General features: G+C 62.6%; 1 protein-coding gene across 1 annotated transcript; it reads right to left on the bottom strand.

Moving 5' to 3' along the window:
• Positions 1 to 3,024: 3,024 nt before the first annotated feature.
• On the bottom strand, positions 3,025 to 10,688 carry RAI1 (retinoic acid induced 1). Its single transcript, XM_086622492.1, has 4 exons — positions 5,088 to 10,688; positions 3,821 to 3,914; positions 3,447 to 3,529; positions 3,025 to 3,039 (listed from the first exon to the last, which is right to left on the bottom strand). Exons 1-4 carry the CDS (start codon positions 10,686 to 10,688, stop codon positions 3,025 to 3,027), a joined length of 5,793 nt encoding a protein of 1,930 aa, XP_086478618.1.
• Positions 10,689 to 21,881: the final 11,193 nt, after the last annotated feature.

Raw genomic sequence — 21,881 nt, 5'->3', positions numbered from 1 at the left:
GGACAGCCACGCGTGGGGCACCCTGGGTGGGCTCAGACATGCGGTGGCCGTGTCCCTGTGCCCAGCCCGCTTCGGTGATGGGACGTGGGGACCTCTAGTGACACCGTCACAGTATTGCACGGCGCTGGGATGCTTGGCCAGCCTGGCCCCAGTGCCACCCAGTGCCACCCAGAGCCCTGGCACAGGGTGGGGGTCAGTCCTCCCCCCCACCTCTCCTGCTGTCCCTCCCCGACCCCCCGTGGGTCCTGCTGCCGCAGTGGGAGCTTGGGGTGCCTCGGCATTGCTCCCATTGCAGGGGGGGGAGGTTTGGCCCCACACTGGTGGTAAGGGCACCCTGCCCCACTGTGCCCACGATAGGCAAGAGAGGACTCCCCCACCCAGCACTGACCAGTCCCCCCAGTTTGAAGCTGACACCCTCTCCTCCCCCCAGGCATGGCCAGGTCTGAGCGCTTTCGGAGAAGGGATAGCAGGGTGGCACGGGGCTCCCGGGGGGCTGGTGGGGGCCCCCATCCCCTTGCTGCATCCCCGCATTGTACATAGCCCCCAACCTCCCCCCCCATCTTGCCTTTTTAAACGGTATTTTCATAGTTGGAGAGTTTTGTACAGACAATTAAAGCTGATTATTTATACTGGTGTGTGCTGGACTAGGGGGGTGGGGACAGACACCGAACATGGGGGGCACACAAAGCCTGGCTGGGGTAAGGGACCCCTCCCCCGCTCCCTGGCTGGGCATCCCCTTTGGCTGGGCATCCCTGGCTTCCCCCCACAGGGGAAGGCTGCATGAGATCTGGGGGATCCGGGGAGGGATGGGGGACACTGGGTGCCAAAGGACTCCAAACACACTCTCCTTACACCAAAATGAGCTGGGGGTGCTGCCCCCCATTCCCTCCCTGAAACCCCAGCCCCACCACAGCATCCCCTCCAGCCCAGCCCACCAGCGAGAACCCCGGGGCGGGTGGCATCTGGGGACAAAGGGCCAGCCAGGGGCTGGCATGGCCCTGGGGACCCCTGGCAGTGCCCCCCCCCACCCCAGGAGAAAGAGAGGGCACGAGCGGGGCGCCACGTACTTCCAAAACAATCGTTGTATCTTTATTGACGCTCTGAATGCAATGACCTGTTTTTTACTCTTAAGGAAAATAAACATCTTTTAGAAACAGCTTGTTACACACAATCTTCAGTGTGAAGCAATATACTAATAAGAACACTAGTCTTAACATTTACAGTCTTCATATATATTATATATATGTATATGTATACATATATATACACTATATAATGAGGCAATATATAATACACACGGTTTACCATTTTACAGTCATATGTACAAGATGTCACTAAAAATAGCCAGATTTCAGGCAACACTGCCAGGGACACTGGGATTTTTTTTTTTTCTTTAAATTAATTATTTTTATTATTCTTTCTCTTCCCTCTCCCCCCCTTTTTTTTTTTTTAAATGTGTGTTTTTCGTTTTCCCGTGTCCGAGGCAGGCTGCTGAAACAACAGACATTTCGTGGCCAGCAAACCTTGAGGGTGAGGGGCTGGGTGGGACGGAGGGGACACGAAAGCCGGTGGGGACACGGGGTGCTGGGTCTGTGGGGTCGAGGAGGGGGAACGGACGGGGCCAGCGCTGTGCCCCCTCCTTTGCAGGATGCTTTGCGGGTAGGGGCAGCTGGTGGCTCTGGTTTTTAGGATGGGATTTGGGGCTGATTCCCCCTGGGTTGGTTATTTGCTACCTGTGGTGTGGGTGGGTGCAAGGCTGGGGTGTGCGGGGTGCAGAGATTGGGGAGATCATGCAGGGCACCCTGGGGGGACATGGGTGGGGGGGCGATCCTGGTGATGGGCAGCCCCCCCCCCCAGCCTCCACCAAGGCAACTGGGAAGGGACGCGAATGCCAACGCATCCGAGCCAACTCAGCATCCAGGGCAGTGTGGGGCACCTAGGGCCATGCAGAAGGAGGAAGCAAGTGCCTCCTCCTCTTCCTCTGGTGAGGACCCTGCTGCCAGCTGGAAGCCATTTCTGGGCTGCTTGCACCCTCTTGCACCAGGATAAAACCCTGGGGTTTGCACCAGAGCCTACAGTTTGCACCCAGAGCCAAGGGGTTTGCACAAGTGCAGGGAGTGAAGCCTGTCCCCAGCAAGAGGAGCCGCAGAGGAGGTGCTGGCGAGGCCGAGCAGAGGGAGGAGGGTGAGTTTTTGGGGTCCCGGAGAGCAGGACCAGGTGTCCCCGGCCCAGCAGCGCCAGCACCCCATGGAGCGGGAGGGCAGTGGGTGCGATGGACCGGGGTTCGGAGGGAGGGAGCAGGGCTGGGGTAGCCCACTGGGCACCCACCAGCCCAGCCGAGCACCCCTCGCCCCAGAGGGGGCCTGGCCGCCCGGCACAGGGGCTGGCACCCTGGGACAGGCAGGGTGGGGAGCAGACAGGAGATGGAAGAACGAAACGGAAAAAGCAGAGTGGTGTTTCAAACAGCAGGCCGTTGTTTGTCTTTTTTTTTTTTTGACTCCTTTTTTTTTTTTCTCCTTTTTTTTGTCTTTTTTTTTTTTTTTTCCTTTTCTCCTCCGAACTTATATACAGACAGACACCGTGAGGTTTGCTGAAGGCAACATCTCAGATCAGATCAGTGTGAGATATGGAGAGCCGGGACCCGCGGGGGGTCCGGCGGCCCCACAGTAAGACAACATCGCCGGGACCCCCTTGTACACGGCCCCCTCCCTCCCCGATCCCCCCCCCCCTCCCCTTCCCTCCCCCCAGTGCAGCGATCCCGGGCCGGGGGATCCCGTTCCGCCTCCCGCTCGGCCAGGCCGGGTTTTGCCGGGGCCCGACGGGGGTGGGAAAACCCGGCGCTGGCTCCGCCCGCCCGGAACGGGCTCGGGGGGGTGCTGGGGGGGCCGGGCCCGGGGCGGCAGCGCTGCGCCCACCTGCAGCGGGGCGGCTCCCGGTACGGCCCGGCCCGGCCCCGCTTCGCTCCCGGGGCGCTGCCTCGTCCGCCGGTCCCTCGCTGGCGGCGGGGCGGGTGCCCGCGGGGCGCTACACCGGCTGCCTCTGCGGGGAGAATAGGGGAGGAGGGTGTCAGCGGTGGTCCCGCTCTTGGGGATGGGGGTGGGGGTCCCCTGGGGTCCGGTCTTCATCAGCACCCACCCATGAATAACCGGGCGCCCACCCGAGACGCAGCGCTTTTAGCACAGGGTCAATTATCACCCCCCACCCACTCAGCACGCGGGGAAGGGGGATAAAACCCCCTGTAGCCTGGCTGGAGGGGTCCCAGACCTGGTGCCCACTGGCTGGCCCCTTCAATGGAGGGCTCCTGGGGTGCTGGTATCCCCCAGGGATGTGATGCCCCACCGTGATGCCCCGTGCCACGTGGGGCTGGGCACCCAGGGTGGGTATGCCACGGTGCAGGGTGTCCCTGGGGGGGACGTGAAGGCAGGTCCTCCTATCCCAGGGGTTGCATTGCGGGGGCGCGTGGGGGGCTCTGGGCTTACCTTATGTTTGGGACATTTCAGAGAGAAGCTCTCTTCAGTTAATAAGCAACCTGCATGGAGAGGAGAAGGCCATGTCAGGGAAGCGAGGACACCGCATCCTTGCTGGCCCACGGCTTCCTGCCACCATCCGGACCAGTCGCCGTGTTTGGATGCAGGGTTCAGCTGAGGCCGGCTAAACCCGGGACACCAGCTGGCACTGCCAGCGCAGAGGGCATCGCCATCCCGGCAGGCAGGGAGCCGCGAGCCCACCCTGGTCTTGGGTGCGGAGCGGCCAGCCCTGCAGCCAGCGGGTCGGAGGGTGCTGGGGATCCCCACACCCCTGTCCCCGCGGCCGAGCTCACCTGTGTCGATGGCACACGCGTAGTGGTAGGTGTGGGGACACCCCTTCTGGCAGCAGCCCACCGTGGCTCCCGCTTGCTGGCAGCTCGAGCACTTCTTTAAACACACCCGGGAATTCGGAACGGGGAAGGAGAGATGCAGAGAGACAGAGAGACCCCGTCAGAGCCCAGCGCAGGAGCAAAGCACCCCGACGGCCCTGGCCACGAGGGCAACGTGCCGGCGTCCCCGTGCCTCTCCACCCCCACGCTGCCTCCCCCCACGCAGCATCCTTCTTCCCATGCCGGTGCGTTGCGGGTGATGCCGTGTCTCTCGCTTGGCCGTCTGCCGACCACGTGCACGGTTTCTACCTGCCGTACCCCTCCCCTGGATGCTACCGAGTGTGCAGCCACCCTCCATGGAGCAGGAGGTGCGGAGGCAAAGGGACATGGCCGGCGCCATGCTGTGGCTCGGTGCCAGCGGTGGTGGCAGCCCGCAGTGTTCCCCATCTCCTGACCCGTCCCCAGTGAGTGCTGCAGGGATGCAGTGCGGGCAGGGAGAGGGCAACAGCCTCCACACAGCTGCGCGACGAGCACACACGCCTGGGAATGCAGTCAGCCCAGGTCTGCCACCCAGGGGCTTGCTGGAGACCCCCTGCCTGGCCTCTGCCGGGTGGCTGTCCTCTCCCTCTCCCAGGCACAAAACCCCCGTGGTGATCTCCCAGCAGCATCCTCCCTGTTTTCCTCGCTCGAGGTGCTCACGCTCCTCTCACTCTGGGAAAGGAGCCGGGCAGGGCTGTCCCTTCCCTCCAGCTGCCCTTCCTCTGCTGTCCATCGCTGCGGCATCAGGCCACATCGCCCCCATTTCTGTCTCCCCTCCTGCCTTCACCAGGCTGCGTATGTCCTGCTCCGAGCCACTCCATGCAACGCACAGCTGGGCCAGGGGATGTGACCCGCCGGGCTCAGCATCCTCACGGTCCCACAGAGGGGACGTGCCACGCTGCTAACGCACACCACCACGCATACGCTTCTACGCCTAAAAGGGGATTTTTTTAAGTGCCATTAGAGACGCGGCAGCAGAAATCTCACGGGAAGCCAGCGGGTTTCACGGCGCCTAAACACCCGCCCCGCTTGCCCAGGGAGACCCGTCGTGCCCGGATGCTCGTGGGCCAACCCTGCTAATTTTCATCCCGGACGGAGGCGCAACCACGGGAACGGCTCCAGCGGAAGGAGGCCAGTGAGAGATGCCGCCCCGGGGTGCTGTGCCGTGCCGGGCGGGCAGCCAAGCTCTTACCAGGTCGGCAGCCGCCTTGACGGCCTCCTGCAGCCCGTAGAGCTTCCCCGCCACCAGGAAAACCCCAGCGGTCCATACGGCACAGGCTTCGTGCAGCCAGTGCTCCTGCGTGTCGCCCGCCGGCTCCTGCGGCGGGGACTCGGCTTTGTGACATTCGTGCCGCCGGGGCTTTTCGGCCACCTCCTCGCCCTCTGTCCTCTCGTCACAGCAGTAGCAGCTCTGCAGCCTACGGAACACCCCCCGCGGGCTGGAGCGCAGCGCGCTCTGCTTGGCCGCCTCGGCGGCACCCTCCGGCCGCGCCGCCTTGCCGCCGGCACCGCAGCCGCCCTCCGTCCCTCGAGGTGCCCGCTCGGCTGCGGCGGGTGGGACGGCGTCCTCGCCCGGCCCTTCCACCCGCGCCTTCTCCTTCAGCCGCGACTTCTTCTTGGGCAGGCAGTCCTCGGGGTAGTATGGCCCGCAGAGGTCCCCCAGGTCCTTGTAGTTGGCGGGGCTGCGGCACAGGCAGCAGACCAGGCATGCGGCGCTCAGCGCCTTCGACACCACCGGCCCCATGTGCATGGTGGAGGAGGCGGGCAGGGCTGCCCGCGGTCGAGGCGCCGGCCCGGCCGGTCCCCGCTGCAGCCTGGCCTCCTCGCCGGGCGAGTTGACGACGGTGCAGGCGGTGGTGAACTCGCCGCGCCGCTCCACGCGGATGTAGGGAGCGAAGGCAGGGGCCCGGCTGTCCGCCCGCAGCCGCTTGCAGGAGATGTACTTCAGCCGGATCTCGGGCTCGGCGGGGTGCAGCAGCGGGGCTTGCTGGGCTTGCCGGCGCCGCTTGCCGCGGCTCTTGCACCGCGCCGGCATCGCCTTGGCCTTGCCGTGGGCCAGCCGCTTCCGCTGCCGCTTGGAGTAGCCGTTGTAGTTGGAGTGGTTGGCCCGCGGCTTCGGACCCCGTGCCGGCCCGGCGGCGGGGCGTCCCTCAGGGGGTCCCTCGCCGCATCCCGCCTCCTTCTCCTCGCTCTTTGGTTTCTTGCCCTCCCGTGGAGCCTCCTCCCCGCCGCCCGCGCGCTCCCGGGGCAGCGGCAGCGGTGTGGCGCCCAAGGGTGCCTTGGCCATGCCCAGCGCCGCCACTTTGCCCTTGCGGTTCCTCTTCTTGGGCAGCAGCCCCAGGCTCTTGGCTGTCACGGCAGAGCCGGGCTGGGCCCCTGGCACCGGGGCACAGGCTTCGCCTTGGCAGCCCTCGGCAGAGAGCTTCTTCCCGCCGCCCAGCTTCCCCTTCGGCGCTCGGCCATTGGGGTTTCGGCAGAGCTGCTCGGCCGTCGGCGCGGCGGGCACCTTCTGTGCCGCCACTGGCTTGGGCAGCCGCACGTCGCCCACCACCGGGGCCACCCCGCCGTGCTTCACCGCCCGCTCCCTCTCCGCCCCCGCCGGGCTCAGGGAGGTGCCGTAGGTGGCTGCCGCCGCTGCCGTGGCCGCCGCTGGTTTGCAGGCGAACTTCTTCAGGTTGGGCGAGGTGATCTTCTGGACGATGGCCTCCAGCTTGAGGCCACGGCCCTTGCGGGGAGGCAGCACTTTGGTCTTGGTGGCCTCCTGGAAGGCCGCCCGGGAGGTGATCTTGATGCAGACGTCGGGGGCCTCCTTTGGCGGGGGGGGCTTCGGGAGGGCTTCGCCAGAGCTCTTGGGAGGCAGCTTGGCCTTCACCTTCTTGGCCACGGGCATCTTCTTGAAGAGGCTGGGGGTGCCCTCCGGCTTCTCCTCTTTCACGCCGCTGCTGTTGCTCCGCAGGACCAGGTTCCTCTTCTTGGCAGGGATGGGGGAGATGAAGGTGGACTTCCTCTTCAGTGAGTGCAGGGGCCGCTCTGACATCTTGCCGCCTATGCCTGGCCCCGTTTTGGGCAGCTTCATCCGGGCGCCCACCTTGCCCTCCTTGTGGGGGCTGCCCGGGGCTGCCAGCTTGAAGGCGGGCGGGAGGTGGTTGTTGGAGATGAGCTTCTTGGGCGCCTTGCAGTTCTTCAGCCGGACGTCGGCTGCCCGCTTGCCCCGCCGCCTCTTGGTGTAGAAAACCTCCTGCGTCTTCGTCCGGGAGCGCAAGATCATCGACCGCTGGTCCCTCTCCCCCACCTCCACCGTGTCCCCCTCCGGCGGCATCGGCCCTGCTGCCTCCTCGGCCACCACCAAGCCAGGCACCAGGAGGGCGGCATCACCAGCGTTTTGGACCACCTTGGGGGCCGGCCGGCCGCTGCGCTTCCTGGCTTTGAAAGCCACCCGCTGCTTAACGCCGCAGGTGGGCTTCTTCCCCCCCAGTTTGTCCTGGTGCGCGGGGGCCTTCAGCCCCTCCAGCGGGGCCAGGGCGCGGGGCTCGGCGAGGGCGGCGAAGGAGCGGGTGCACATGCGTGCCGGCAGACCCTCGGCTGGAAACCGGGGCGTCTGACTGTGGGCGTTCTTGCTCGGTATCTCTGCTTGGCCGTCTGGCCCGAGGCAGGTGCTGGCCACGCTGCCGGCGGCCAGCAGGTCATCGAAGGGGCTCAGCACGGCGCTGCCGGGGCTGTCCCCCTCCGGCAGCCGGCAGTGGACCCTCTTGTTGCGGAGGCTCTTGCCCCGCGAGACAGGCTCCGTCTTCCCCAGAGAGTTTTCGGGAGTGAGTTGCTGCTTCACCGCAACTGACGGGGTGGATTCGGCGTCGGCCACCTCCAGGTGGGACGTCTCCCCTCCGCCGCTCTCCTCCTCGGGCTGGATGTGGGGCAGGGAGGACTTGAACCAGCTCTTCACCTTGGTCTCCGTGCCCACGGCGGGGCCCAGCAGGATGACAGACTGGCCGGAGAGGCGTGCGGCGGGAGCCGAGCTCTCCTTTTCCACCACGCTGACGGTCTCCTCAGCAGACACGGGCACCTCGCTGGAGGACAGCACGGCGGGCATCTCCGGGGGCTTGGGTGGCGAGGCGTCGTACGTCACCGACTTCTGCTCCGAGGCGGCCAGCTCGCAGAGCGAGGAGTACTCCTCTGCCTCCAGGTCCGACTCCTTCAGCTCCGGCGAGGAGATGATGGGGATCTCGCTGAAGTCCCCGGCCGAGCAGCAGTGCCGGGTGTCCTGCAGCCACCTCTCGCTGTCCGCCTTTGCCGCTTCGTCGTAGGTCAGCGTCTCCTCCTCCTCCTCCTCCATCGCCTGCTGGCCGAAGTCCCGGGCTGGCTCGCTCTTGGCTGCCTGCTCGCCGTCGCACAGATCCAAGCCGCAGGCATTTTTTTTCTCCTTGCAGGAGCCCACCAATTTGCTGGGGAACAAGCCCTTGGCGAGGTCGGTGGCTTGCAGACCCGAGCCCAGCTCCTTCCACCGCAGGCACGCCTCGCCCAGGCTCTCCTCCGGCCACTCGAAGTGCTCCATGGCGTTCTCGGACCCCACCGAGTTGGCGGTGGTGTTCGAGTAGCAGCTGTAGCCGGCAGCCCCTGCGCTCGACGTGGCCGTTGGGATGCTGGGCTTGGAGTTGAAGGTCAGCGGGGCTGCATCCTTCAGCGCGTCCTTGGTCTCAGCAGCTGTGAACTCCACCTGGGGACCCTCGTACACCTCCTCGCCAAAGTCCTTCCCAGCGCTGGCCCCAGAAGCTTTGTCCAGCTTGAGGGGCTCGGTGAGCGTGCTGGAGTCACCCTGGCTGGGCCAGGCACCCTTCACCATGGAGTCCAGGCAGGGACGGTGGTTCTCCAGCTGGAAGGGGGATTTGGTGACCTCCTTGCTCAGCATGGGCGAGTTGGCCCAGGCTTTGTCCGCCTTCTCGCTGATGGCGTCCTGCAGGACGATGATCTCGGAAGCCAGCTCCTCCTGGGACAGGGCGCTGAGGAGCAGCCGGGGACAGTCTCGTTCGTTGGTCACGTACTTGGTGAAGGTCTCCAGTGGCAGGCTAGCATGGATGCTCTGGAAGGAATCGTCCGATTTGGTGGACATATCATCTGGGGAGGTCACGGAGCAGGTGGACACGGATTCGGGCTTGGCCTTGGAGTTGCTGTTGACGCGGGCAGGGCTGCGGTTCTGGTTGCAGTACAGGAAACTCCTCTCCAGCTGGTCCTCCGAGCCGCTGAGATAGTCGGCGTCCTGTGTCTCGGTGTGGACGGACTGGGGGGTGCTCAGTGGGTCAGACAGGGGCGTCCCCACCTGCTCTGCCGAGTACGTGCTGCTCTCGGGGCTGCAGTGCTGCCCCTTGAGCTGCTCAGGGGTCCTCGCCGGGGTCTTAATGCCCTTTTTCTGGGGCACGGTCGCTTTGGAGAGCAGCAGCTGCTGGACGGTGTTGGAGATGTTCTCCACCTGGGAGGTCAGCGCCGTCAGGCTCTGCAGGCTCAGGTCTGACAGCAGGTTTTCGGGCAGTTTCTCCTTCTGCAAGTTTTTGCAGTTCCCGGATTGAGCGTCGGGGCTTGTCCCGTCAGTGGGAGAAGGGTTCAGCAGCGGCATGAAATGGCTGTGGTCGGCGATGCCGGCGGGGAAGGCGCCAGCACTCAGCGGCTGCTGGCTGTACTGGAAGTTCTCCAGGTTGGGCATCAGTGGGGAGGGAGTGGAGCTGTAGGATGGGGACCTGCCGACGGAGCGAGCTGGCGAGTGGCTGGCGCTGGGGCTGAAGGTCTGGTAGTACTGCTCCGGCGTCCGGACAGGCGGTGCGTCGCCCTGGCAGTAGGTCTGGCCCGGCTGGTTGTAATGTTGGTACTTGGCCAGGTTTTGGTAGTGGAGGGTCTCCGGGGCATGATGCCGCCCCTGCAAGGGCTGTGGCGGCTGCGGGGGCTGTGGCGGCTGTGGGGCCTGTGGCGGCGGTGGCTGCGGCGGCTGCGGCGGCGGCTGCGGGGGCTGCTCGTAGCCGATGCGGTTGGGCTGGTAGCCGTGCAGGTTGGGCACGCGGGGACCGGGGGCCAGGCTGGCGGCACTGCCCAGGGGCCGCTCCAGCGGTGGCTGCCCCGAGGGTGCCGTGCAGCTCTTGTAGGAGTGCGCCGGCTGGCTGCCCCCTGGCACCGAGGAGTAGGTGGAGGAGGCGGGGAAGGACTGGGAGTGCTGCCCGAAGTGGGGGCTCTGCGAGAAGGGCATGGGTGAGGAGACATCGTTGGGCAGCTTCTGCCGCTGAAGCTTGGGGTAGGGGAGCGCGGGCGGCTGCTGCTGCTGCTGCTGCTGCTGCTGCTGCTGAAAGTGAGTCCGGAAGGGCAGCGAAGCGGCCGCTGGCTCATGGTACGGCCGCCCGCCCGCCAACGCCGCCGTCGTCTTCTTCATCAGGCTGTCCTCATACTTGGCCACGCCGCCGGGCAGCGCCTGTGGCTGGCCGCCCCACGCCTGCAAGCTCTCGTCCCCCGAATAACGGGCCGGGTAGGGGCTGTTCTCCTGCACGGCGTAGCTGGCGAAGGCCGGCCTGCCCTGCAGCTGCTGCCCCGCTAATTGCTTGTTCCCCCGGTGGTACTTCTCCACGGCGCTGTTCTCGTAGCCCGAGTACGGCAGTTGCTGCTGACTGTAGTACTCCTTCGCCACCAGCCTCTGCCGCTCGCAATTCGGCCCTGCCTGACTTTGATGCCTGTAATTCTCCAGGCGTGATGTATCTTGTGAAGTCGGCTGGTAGCTCTGCTGGTTGCCATGGAAACCACACCTTTCTCGAAAGGACTGCATGGCGCGGGCTCGTTATCTGCGAAGAGAGAGAGGCGAGAATTCAAATGAAGCATCGCCGCCGCGGCGGGCCGGGGAGCGCGGCCGCGCACCCGGAGGGGCGACGTCGCGTGCGTCGCGGGGGCGTCGCGGTGCCTCGCCTTGCCTGCCGCCCAGCGCCCCGCTGGCGCTGTGTCGCCCTGTCGCTGCCGCCCCGGAGCATGGCACCTGGCGCTGCGTTGCCTCGCGTCACCCTGCGTCGCCTCACGGTGCCCTGCACCGCGGCGCCCTGCATCGCATCGCCCTGCATCTCATCACCTTGCATCGCATCACCTTGCACCCCATCACCTTACATTGTATCGCCTTGCATTGCCCTGCGTCGCCTCACATCACTCTGCATCGCGGCACCTTGTGTTTCACCTCCCTGCATCATGTCACCTTGCATCGCCCTGCATCGCCTCACCCTGCATTGCATCGCCCTGCATTGCATTGCATCTCATTGCCTTGCATCGCATCACCTTGCATTGCCCTGCATGGCATCACCCTGCATCACCATGCATTGCCCTGCATCGCACCACCTTGCACCGCATCAGCTTGCATTGCGTTGCCTTGCATTGCCCTGTGTTGCCTCACGTCACCCTGCATCGTATCACCTTGCATTTCATCTCCAGGCATTGTGTTGCCTTGCATTGCCCTGCATCGCCTCGCCCTGCATCACATCACCTTGCATCACATCACCTTGCATCACATCACCTTGCACTGCATCACTTTGCATTGCATCAGCTTGCATTGCATCAGCTTCCATTGCATCGCCTTGCATTGCCCTGCATCGCCTCAAATCACCCTGCACCGCATCACCTTGCATTTCGTCTCCGTGCATCGTGTCGCCTTGCATTGCCCTGCATCATGTCACCTTGCATCGCGTTGCCTTGCATCGCACCGCCCTGTATTGCCCTCGATCGCAGCAGCTGGCTTTGCATCACCTCGCCTCGCTCTGCATCGCATCGTGTCGCCCCACATCACATCGTTGGGTGTTCCGTCACCCCACCTTTCACCGCCCCGCACCATCCTTTTACACCTTCCCCCTTCCTCAGCACGGTGCTGGTGAGCTGGAGGGTGGTCGGGGTCTGGCTGCCTCCTCCTAGCTGCAGCGTGCCCAGCCAGCCCCCCCAGCCCCACTGCTGGGCACCTTCCCCGTCTCTGCCGCCTGCCCCAGCAAACAAATATCGCCATTCTTTTTAATTATTGGACTAATTACTGGAAGCAGCAGCGTGGAGGGCCAGAACCGCAGGCTCTGCTGCAAAAAAAGTCATTTTGACTTTGCCGGATCTGCCCATCTCTGCCTGCTGCTGCCTCCCGCAGCCCTCCCGGGCCCAGCCAATCCCCCCCTGCCCGGCGCGATACCATCTGGAAGCTGTCTGCTCCCGCCAGCGCACATCTCTTAGCCGAGCGCCTCGCCACCGTCGTCACCGAACCTCCCCGTTCCCTCGTCCCGTTCGAGTTCGGTGTGGCGAAGCACCTGGGGCATCGGAGGGATCTCGGAGGCAGCCGAGCAGCTCACGGGGGCTAACGAAGGCCTCGGTGGTGGGGGGGATGCATCCTGCCCGTCCCCAGCACCAGTGCGATGGAGGTGTTGGGGGGAAGGCGAGCCGGTTCCGGCAGCAGTTGGAGATTTGGGAGGCTGGGTTAGGGCAGCCTCGAGAGTCTGCAGCTCCGCGGGGACTTCCCTGGTGCTGGTCCCTTGGTGACACACCGTGGCGGTGAGCCTGGTGCAGCCCGTGCTGTCCCCTCTGCCTTCATCAAGGCGATGAGCATAACGAGGGGAGGGGACAGGGTGCTGGTGGTGTCTGGCACCTGGCACCCACCGGCAGAGCTGAGCCCAGCTGCGCTCCCCGGCACACCTCCGCACGGTGCGAGGAATGCCAGGGAGCCCTGAGCCAAGGGAGACACATGTGTGTGTCCCCACCATCCCCATGCCACCGCCACAACGTGCCAAACGGCGCCTGGCTCCGGACAGTCCCTTTGTCGGTGGCTCTGCCGTAGCCGCACAAATGGCACCGCTGGTTTGGTCAGTCCCAGCTCGGCCTCGTTGCCTCTCAGCACCCTGTGGTCACCGCTGACCTCTCAGCACCTTTTCGGGATCTACATACACAGACAGGGCTTTATTTAGTTATATTTCCATAACCGCCGGCGGCTCAGGGATGCACCGATCACACGGTGCCCTCTGGCACCGCAGGAGCCAGGCTCGGTGCCACCCACGCCAGCCCGGCACCCTGTGTCCCCCATCCCCTTTTTGGATGCTCGCAACGTCACTCTCCCCCGTATCGCAGCTGCATCGGGTGCAGTTAAAGCCGAAATCTCGGAAAAGACAGGTCAACCAAAAATCCGGCGAGGCCGATGTGAAAGCTCTACGGCGACGCGGTGCTGCCCTGTCCTGCGCCGGGGCTGCGGGAACAAAGGCAGCAAAATCAAAGCCAGGCCTGTGGGGCAGCCCCGGGCGGCGGCGAGAAAATTAAAGGGAGAAAAGGGCCCCTCACGCGCCACGTGGAAGCAGGTTTGAAAAATGAAATTGGCTTGAGAAGACCCTGGGCTGGTGCTTTAAGGGGAGCTTTCTCCCCTCCCTTTTCTCTTTTATTATTAATTATTGTTAGTAATTAATTATCATTAATTTTCCAAACAGCTGGGACGATGCCAGGCTGAGCAAAAGCACCTGGTGCGAGGGGATGGGTTGCTCAGCGACACGCAGAGGTGGGGATGCACAGAGGGAGCATGTGCGCAGGGTGTGCACGTGTGTGGCATGTGCATGCATGTGGGGTTTGCACGCTTGCAGGGTGTGCATGCATGCAGGGTTTGCATGCTTGCAGGGTGTGCATGCATGCAGGGTTTGCACACTTGCAAGGTGTGCATGCATGCAGGGTTTGCACACTTGCAAGGTGTGCATGCATGCAGGGTTTGCACGCTTGCAGGGTGTGCATGCATGCAGGGTTTGCACACTTGCAAGGTGTGCATGCATGCAGGGTTTGCACGCTTGCAGGGTGTGCATGCATGCAGGGTTTGCACGCTTGCAGGGTGTGCATGCATGCAGGGTTTGCATGCTTGCAGTGTGTGCATGCATGCAGGGTTTGCACACTTGCAGGGTGTGCGTGCATGCAGGGTGTACATGCGTGTGGGGTTTGCACGCTATGGGGTGTGCAGCACTGTGCATACAAGCAGTGGGTGCATGTGCGTGGGTGGGAGGAAGCCCCTGGGCAGGATGAGGCCATGGCCATGCCTGTAGGATAACCCCAGCTGGGGATGGCCACGTTCCAGTTCCTGGCCAGGCCTGGGGCTCGTCCTGCAGCCCCGGGTGTCTTCTTACAGAGGTCCCACTATGAGGGGCTGGATGAGTCCTACCAGGCAGGAGATCCAGCCGGGGCTGCCCGTTGCTTCCCCATCTGAAATCCCACCCGGAGCCACGGCTCAATCTCCTTGCAGGCCACCTGGGCACCAGGCTCTGCCAGGGCTGCGACACTGCCATTTGGGTCTGGGAAGGGACACTCTCATCACCGGCAGCATCCGGACCTGCCTGCGGAGCCGGAGGCCAGCTCTGCCCTCGGGTCTGCCGCGGCTTTGCCGGAGAAGGGCCGTAACAGATGTTGCTGCCTGATGTAGGCTGTTTCCGAGCAAACGCTTTAATGGCATCAAATCAAGCTGTCGACAGCAGGAAGGTTACGGCCCTTCCCAGGAGGGGGAGGCAGCCGTGGCCGCGTCCCGGGGGCCCTGCGCACATCCCTGCCAGACGTGATCTCCCGGCCCCAGAGGAGTTACCAGCCTGGCTCCCCCGTGACGGGAATCGATACGGGGCCTTCGGCACACGGCTGCAGCCAGACGCCCGCCCTCGGTGGCCCAGCAAAGCCATCACAGCTGCAGCCAGGGCTCACGGCGCAGGTCACCGGAAAAGGGTCCCCAGAGCATCCATCAGAGTAGGATGGGACTTGGGGTCATCAAGGTACCCAGAGCCAGCGTCACCCTGATCCAGCAAGGCAAGGAGCCACGCTCACCTCTGGCTACGGTCACCCTGGAGCATCTCGTCCCCTCGGTCCCCAGGGACGCGTGGACAGCCCAGCCGGCCTCACAGCTCCCAGCACCGTCCTGGCATCACCCTTCGGGGACATGCAGGACTTGCTGCACCTCCCAGAGCTGGTGCATGACCCGGGGCCATATTGTGGTGCAAGAGGCCACGCCGCAGTGCACGGGGCGGACGTGGTGCACAGGGGCTGACATGGTGCATGGGGCTGACGTGGTGCATGGGGCTGACACGGCGCATGGAGCTGATGCAGTGCATGGAGCTGGTGTGGTGTGTGGAGCTGGTGTGGTGTGTGGGGCTGGTGCGGTGCCTGGAGCTGGTGCCAGAAGCCAAGCCGTGGCACCACACGGCACTGCCAGGCCAGCGCAGCCACGTCGCTGCAGACGCCCGCCCGTGCCGTGCCTCGCAGCCTGCCTGCTGCTCAGGAGGATTTGTGCTGCGTGGCTGGGTTCAGTGTTATTTTCCTCCCCACCATCCCTCCTTCCTTCGCTGCTTCTTCCCCTTTCCTCCCCCTTCCCCTCGGCTGGCAGGAACACAGCGGGGCCCGATCCAGAGCCCTCCGAAGGCAACCCAGGACCTTCCATGGCCGGGGAGCCTCACTAAGCACCCAAGACCCCCAACGCCTTGGCCCTGGGGGCAGAGGGCATCCCCCGGCCCCCCCCGCCCCGTACCCCAGCCTCGCTTCCCAGCTGCTGCTCATCCCGCGGGGACTGATCCAGTGCCCCCAGCCCTGCTGCTGCTCCGGCTGCTCCCTCGCCTTCGCTGCTGCGCCGTCAACAAGGACTCAGCAACTAAAAATAGCATCGTGCTCTCGCGGGGGGGACGCTTCGCCATCGGGGCGGCGCTGGTACCACGGCCCCCTTCTCTCCCTCACCCCAAAGCTCCTGCACCAAACCCCCTCCCAGCCCTCGCCCCCCCCACCCAGGGGTGTAGAGGTGGCACCAGGGTGGGGTGGGGGGGCAAAGGGATGGACCCCCTCCTGCAGTCCCCCCCGGTGGCTCTTGGTGGGGGAATAAGCGCCTATCAAGGAGCGTCAGCGCCGGATTTGTTTAATTGTGAGCTGGTGGAGTTTAAAGAAACCCTTTCTGGCCGGCTGCCATCCCGCAAACTGCTCCGGAGAATTTGATTAATAAGGGAGGAGAGAAAAGGGGAGGGGGACGGGACACAGCCCAGGAAAGGGCGTCCTGCCCCAGAAGCTGGGAATGAGAGGAACTAGGGGGATGGACAGACAGACAGACACCCCCCTCCAGTGCAAAGGGACCCCTGGAGCTTGCCCGGGGCAGGGTCAAACCCTCCAGGAGGTGGTGGAGCTGCTGTGGTCCAACTATCTCTGCACCCTGCAGACGCCCTTGTGATGCCTGGCACTGGGAGATGGCACCCAGTGGGCTCGGTGGGGCTGGGACCCCCACCTGGGGTGCACCCACTGGCAATGCAACACCCCCCCCCTCAATGCACCCTCTAACGCCCCTCTTAATGCACTGTCCTCCCATAAACCCCTTCAATGCACTCTCTGTCCAATGCACCCCAATGAACCCCCTTAATGCACCCTATTGCTCCCTCCCCCCAATGAACCCCTTAATGCACCCTCTCTCCAGTGCACCCCTCTTTAACATCCTCTCTGCAATGCAGCCGCTTTACGCATCCTCTCCAATGTACCCCTCTTCAACAAACATCCTCTCCCCATTGCACCCCCATTAAAACACCCTCTCTCTGATGCACCCCCCAATGCACTCTCTCCCCAACAAACCCCTTTAATACACCCCCCCCTCCACTGCACCCCCATTAAACCACCTTGTCTCCACCTTCCCCCTATCACCACCACCATTTCCGACACCAACGCTCCATCCCAGTGCAGCAACTTGGAGCAGGGGGTACCCAGAGGGCAGACCCCAGGCCCCCTGCATCTCCCCCTCCCACCCACACACCGCATGTGTCCCCCCCCTCCTTTTTTCGGCGCTCAGCCGACCGGAGCAGCTGTTCCCTGCACACTTCACTTGCCCGCAGATGATGATAAATGGAGCTGGAGCTACGCCGCCCATTGCGTGGCGGATGCAGGGAGTGAGGAAGAGGAGGAGGGATGGGGTCTTCATCTCCTGTAGCACCCCCCAAATCATCTTGCTCCTCCCAAACAGCTGCTGGGGAATTCCCTGGGCAGGGGACCCCCTCCAAACCCCCCTTTGGGGGGACCTGCCCAAGGAATTCCCATCTCAATGGAGTGCATCCCCATCAACAACTCAATACCCCATTTGGGGCGCACAGTCCTTCATCCCTGCCTGTCACCCCCCAATCTCTGCTCCTTTCCAGTGAGGAATTTTATTAGGAAAAAGAAAAACAAAAAACATCGCCTGCGAACCGCAACTCATGACTCAACGTTTCTGCTGGCCCCGGTTTCTCTGTCACTTGCCAGGGGAAGCCCGTGGCCTCCCCAACCTCATTATCCCCCCCTCTCATGGAAATCCGGCTCCTTTGCCACCTCTGTCTTCTTTTCCTTTGGTTTTTCCACCTTTATTTTGGAAAGGGGGGGTGGGTTTGGGAAGGTCCTTGACATTACAGGTGAGAGGTTTGCAGAGAGTTGGGTTGGGGAAGGCTGTGAGAGTCAGAGCAAGTTGCTGGGTTTTTTTTCCTTGCTGCTGGAAAATGACAGTCGGCAGGAAAAGATTTGAAAAGGAAGGAAAAAAAAAGGAAAAAAAAAAAGAAAAAAAAGGGGGGAGAAAAAAGGGAAAAAAGAAGAAAAAAGACAAAATATTAAAAAACGAAAAAAAGGGGAAAAGAAAAAAGAAAGGAAAAAGAACTAAAAAGTAAAAAACAAGAAAAAAAGAAAAAGAAAAAAGAAAAAGAAAAAGAAAAAGAAAAAAGAAAAAGAAAAAGAAAAAGAAAAAGAAAAAGAAAAAGAAAAAGAAAAAGAAAAAGAAAAAGAAAAAAAGGAAAAAAGAAAGAAAAAAGAGAAAACACGGAAAAAAGAAAAAGGAAAAGAGAAAAAAGGGAAAAGAGAAAAAAGGGAAAAAAGAAAAAAGTAAAAAAGATGAGAAAAAAAAGGCTGAAAAAGAGGCTGGCGGCTCACTGCAAAGCAGATGCTCAGCCTGAGCCTTCCTGGGCAAATTCCCTCTCCGTTGGCCCTGCGCTCCGGAGCGAAATTCACGGCTGGACGTAACATGGAGGCGGCGCCACGTGTTCCCGCTCCCAGCACGGGGATCGACTCTGGCCTCGAGGTGCCGGTGGGGAAACGGCCGTCAGGTGGCCGCGGACACGGCTGTGGTGCCGCACGGGCACAGCTGTGGTGCCACACGGACACGGCTGCGGTGCCGCACGGACACGGCTGCGGTGCCGCATGGACACGGCTGTGGTGCCACACGGACATGGCTGCGGTGCCGCACGGACACGGCTGTGGTGCCACACGGACACGGCGCTCGCAGCCTCTGCACCCGCAGCTCGCGGCAGAGCCGCCGGCAGCTGCTGGCACGGGCAGATGGCAGCAAGGACGGGCAAACCGAGCCCGTGCCGGGGGCAACCGACTGGCACAACCGCGGCCGTGGAGCAGCCATGGCGCAGCCGCTCACTGCCACGGCGACCTTCGGCCAACCCGCCAGCCCCATCGCGAGCGAGCAAGCGGTGCAGTGCCATATCCCGGTCCCGGATCCGCTCCACACGTGGCTGTCTCATGAGCCGGCTGCTCGGGGATGCTGTAAGCGGATGCAGTTGAAGACATGAGGCTGTGCTCCCTGGGGAACGCGGTGGGGATGGCTCACGGTCCCCACACTGCGCCCACCGGCCCGGCAAAACCATGCCAAATCTGGCAACGGGACCTGGCACCTGCCCAGCACTGCAGCTCGGAGCCATTCTGCACCCCACATGGGGAACCCGGCTGGGATGGGACTGCTCTCCAGCTGTGCCTCAGTTTCCTCCCCTCTGGGGCGGTCTGAGTTTGTGCGTGGTGTTGGGGTTTCCATCCCCAGCCAGCACTGCCGGGCTGGGAAATGCCAGACTGGGAGCACAGGGACGGAGCGGGCTTGTGTCCCAGCCCCGTGCCAAGGTCCCAGATCTCCTCCTCCAGCGAGTGTCTCCACCCCCAGCAGCCCTGGAGACCCCGGAGGGTGACGGGTGCCTGTCACCCCCAGGACATTTCCAGCTCTCCTGAATGTGCCGCCAGCTCCATCCCCTCCACCTTCAGCGGGTCGGCCTCTGCCCAGGCCACAGCCAGTTTATCCACCGGGAAAACTTTCAGCAGATTCACGTTGCAGCGGCTGAAACCAGCTGCCATGGGATGGCTGCTCGTGGGCAAAGGACGGACCCCGGCACCCGGCTGCGCCCCGTCCCACTCCCATGCTCTCGCTTCCTCTCCAGGAGGTGATGGGGCTTTGCCACCAGTGCCTGTGTCCTTGCCATGTCCCCTCCCCACCGGGACGTTTATGCCCATGTTTTAGATGAGAATCACTAAATATCACCAGTGGTCCCAGCCTCGCTGAGACCCCCTCGCCAGGACTCACGGTTACGGGGGGCATTACCCCGTCCCCCCTTTGCCCGCAGTCCGTTTTGGCAGCATCTCCTGCCTTTGCCTTCGGAGCAACCACTCCACTGTGCCAAATCACACCATCCAAACCGGCACCGACCACTGGCTCCCCACTGGCATGGCAAACCCCGCTCCGGTGACAAGCACCCCATAGATGCTGCACTTCGGCGTCCGCCTGCAGACAGGTCTGTCCGCCGGAGACGAATCCGGCTGCGCCGCTGCCAGGTTCTGCCCTCTAAGTCATCTCCCGCCAGCAGCAGACAGCTCGGTAATGAAGCGTAATGCTCCGACACTCCCCTGAGTGACAGTGGCCAGCACCGGCTGCGTCCCGGCGGCTTGGCACGGCCGCCTCTGCCTGCTGGGAGGGGGAAAATGAGGAGCCCCTTGCCATGAGCAGAGCCGGGGGCTGCGGAGCAGCACATCCTGGCTGGTACTCCCAGCTGGATCTCTGCTGGGGGATGCTGAGCAGGAATCCCTTGGGAAAAACGAAAAAAAAAAAAATAGTTGGAAAAAAGAAATCGAAGTTCGATGTCGTGTGATAATTTATCTCGGTATTGTCCATTTTCCGTCTTCAAATCCCGAAGATAAATACCGGGGCAGGTGAACTGGGGAAGCAGATTTCCAAAGGCCTTCTCCTGGCTCCCGGTTATTGACTCCGTCAATCACCACAGGCGCCATCCCAACCTCTCACACCCCGGAAAATCTGCCCCTTCCTTTTGTTTGGGCTGAAAAAAACAGGTTGGGGAGGGGAGAAAGGGGAGGAGAGGGGAATATGGGGCAGGGAACTTCCAAAAGGGATGATTAAGGAGTTAATCTGCCTGAAATAGATAAGGAGCTTAGAGCTGCTGGTATTTGACTGTCCAAGTTTGGATTCAGCGTGTCTTAAACACTGGCTGGAATGTACTTAGATATGACCGAAGTACACGTCCCCCCGAGGAATTACCAGGTTGCCAATTAGATTTGCTTCCCAGATTCACTCAAACCTTCACAAGCTTCTTCAGAGCAGGAAAATTGCTGCCTGTCCCTGGGGAGGCGGCGGAGCAGCCGCTGCTGCCCAGCCCCGCAGTCGGCACAGCACGGCACGGCACGGCAGAGATCCCAGCAGCACGCGGTCAGCCACCAGGATTTGCGGGAAGGCAGCACAGCTGGGGCGATGGCGAGGTGGGGATGCCTGTGCCAGGGTGTGGGGGCACTGGGCATGGTCTGGTTGGCACTTCCAGGGAGGTGTGGGTGCTCGAGGATGTGGGTGTGAGCATTGCTGCGGTCATGGCTCGGCACTGGGGATGCCGGTATGCAGGCTGGGATCTCACTGGACCAGGCTCGGCATCCCACAGGGCTGCAGAGCCAGGGCTCTTCCTGCGTCCGACCAGGCTCCTGGTGCTGCCGCGCAGCCAAATCCAACCCAAACTACCCCAACCCGGCAGCAGCCAGAGCCATCCCGGCCTCCGGGCACGGGGCACAACACAGAGAGGATCCATGATGCCATGTTGGGAAGGCAAACAAGCACCGGCGGCGAACGCCCGGCTCCTGGTCCCCGCAGGCAGCTGGCACACCACAAGTTCACCACGAGCCCGATGCTCAGAGCAGTGAGACCCACTGCCCGTGCCCAGGCGGGAGTCACCATCCCGGGGCCACAACCACAACCACTGCTGGGGCAAAGCGATGGTAGAAAAGCAACAACCATCCCCTGCAAAGCATCCCTCTATCCATTCCTTTTAACCATCCCACTCTCATCCTCGTTAATTATGGTGGTCCATAATGAAACGGTGAAAGTAATGAAGTTTAGGGGTTACATGACCATCATAGAGGTGAGACTGTAATGGGGGACCCCCACCACTGGCTCCCACACCCCAACACGCAGGCACCGAGCTCCTTTCCTATCCCAGCAGCGGGGCCGGGCTGCGGTCACTAAATCCAAGCTGGGTTTCTCTGCTGGCACCCCAGTCCCATGGAAAGGTGTCGGGAGCGGCAGCGCGTCTCACCGGGCCGGTCTCAGCATCACCGGAGCGGCAGCGGCGTGATGGAAAGTTGCTGGAACATCAGCTTGGGATGCCGAGTCCTGGTAACAGTTGCTATGTGAAACATTCAGAGGTGGAATTTACTGTCACAGTTAATAATAGATGAAGGTTTTAGAATTTTTGATGCTTTACATTTTAAGCCGTTTGATTTATAATGTTTCAGAAAAGGAGGGGAAAGGGGGGAGCCGAACGGCAGCGTGTGGCAAACACACCGAGCAGGGAGGTGGGCGAGGGGGCTCCATCCATCCCCCTGCCCACGCCGGGAAGGCGGGCGAGACCCCTCCACCACAGCCAGCACACCAGGATCTCCCGCCGAGCACAGCAACCAGGGAGCATCCCTGCGGAAAACCAGGGCGCGATTGGGCCCAAGCCCCTCAATCACCGGACCGCACTTCATTTTCCTCTTTATTTTGTTGGGATTTTTTGGCCTTAAATCGCTCCATCTCTTCTCGCTCTGCCCGTACGCCCCCGCCCGTGTTTTTATTCTGGCGGGTTGCTGGGTTATTTACTTGCTGGCGCTCCTCTCCCCTCTTGCAGGTGTATTTCAAGTAGGCTCCTTAAATAGCAGCGAGCCGCGCGCCCGCAGCGGTGCGCGCCGGGATGTGCTGATTAGCGACACGCTGCCA

Source organism: Tauraco erythrolophus, chromosome 17 (genome assembly GCF_009769465.1).
Source record: "Tauraco erythrolophus isolate bTauEry1 chromosome 17, bTauEry1.pri, whole genome shotgun sequence".
NCBI lineage: Eukaryota > Metazoa > Chordata > Aves > Musophagiformes > Musophagidae > Tauraco > Tauraco erythrolophus.
This window is presented reverse-complemented; position numbering and strand designations above follow the sequence as displayed.

Excerpts from the sequence above, each read along its gene's own strand:
- RAI1 (XM_086622492.1), bottom strand. The coding sequence starts at position 10,688 with ATGCAGTCCTTTCGAGAAAGGTGTGGTTTCCATGGCAACCAGCAGAGC. Across the intron at positions 3,915-5,087 it reads TCAAGGCGGCTGCCGACCTG|AAGTGCTCGAGCTGCCAGCA; the intron begins GTAAGAGCTTGG and ends GTGTGTTTAAAG. Across the intron at positions 3,530-3,820 it reads CGCGTGTGCCATCGACACAG|GTTGCTTATTAACTGAAGAG; the intron begins GTGAGCTCGGCC and ends CTCTCCATGCAG.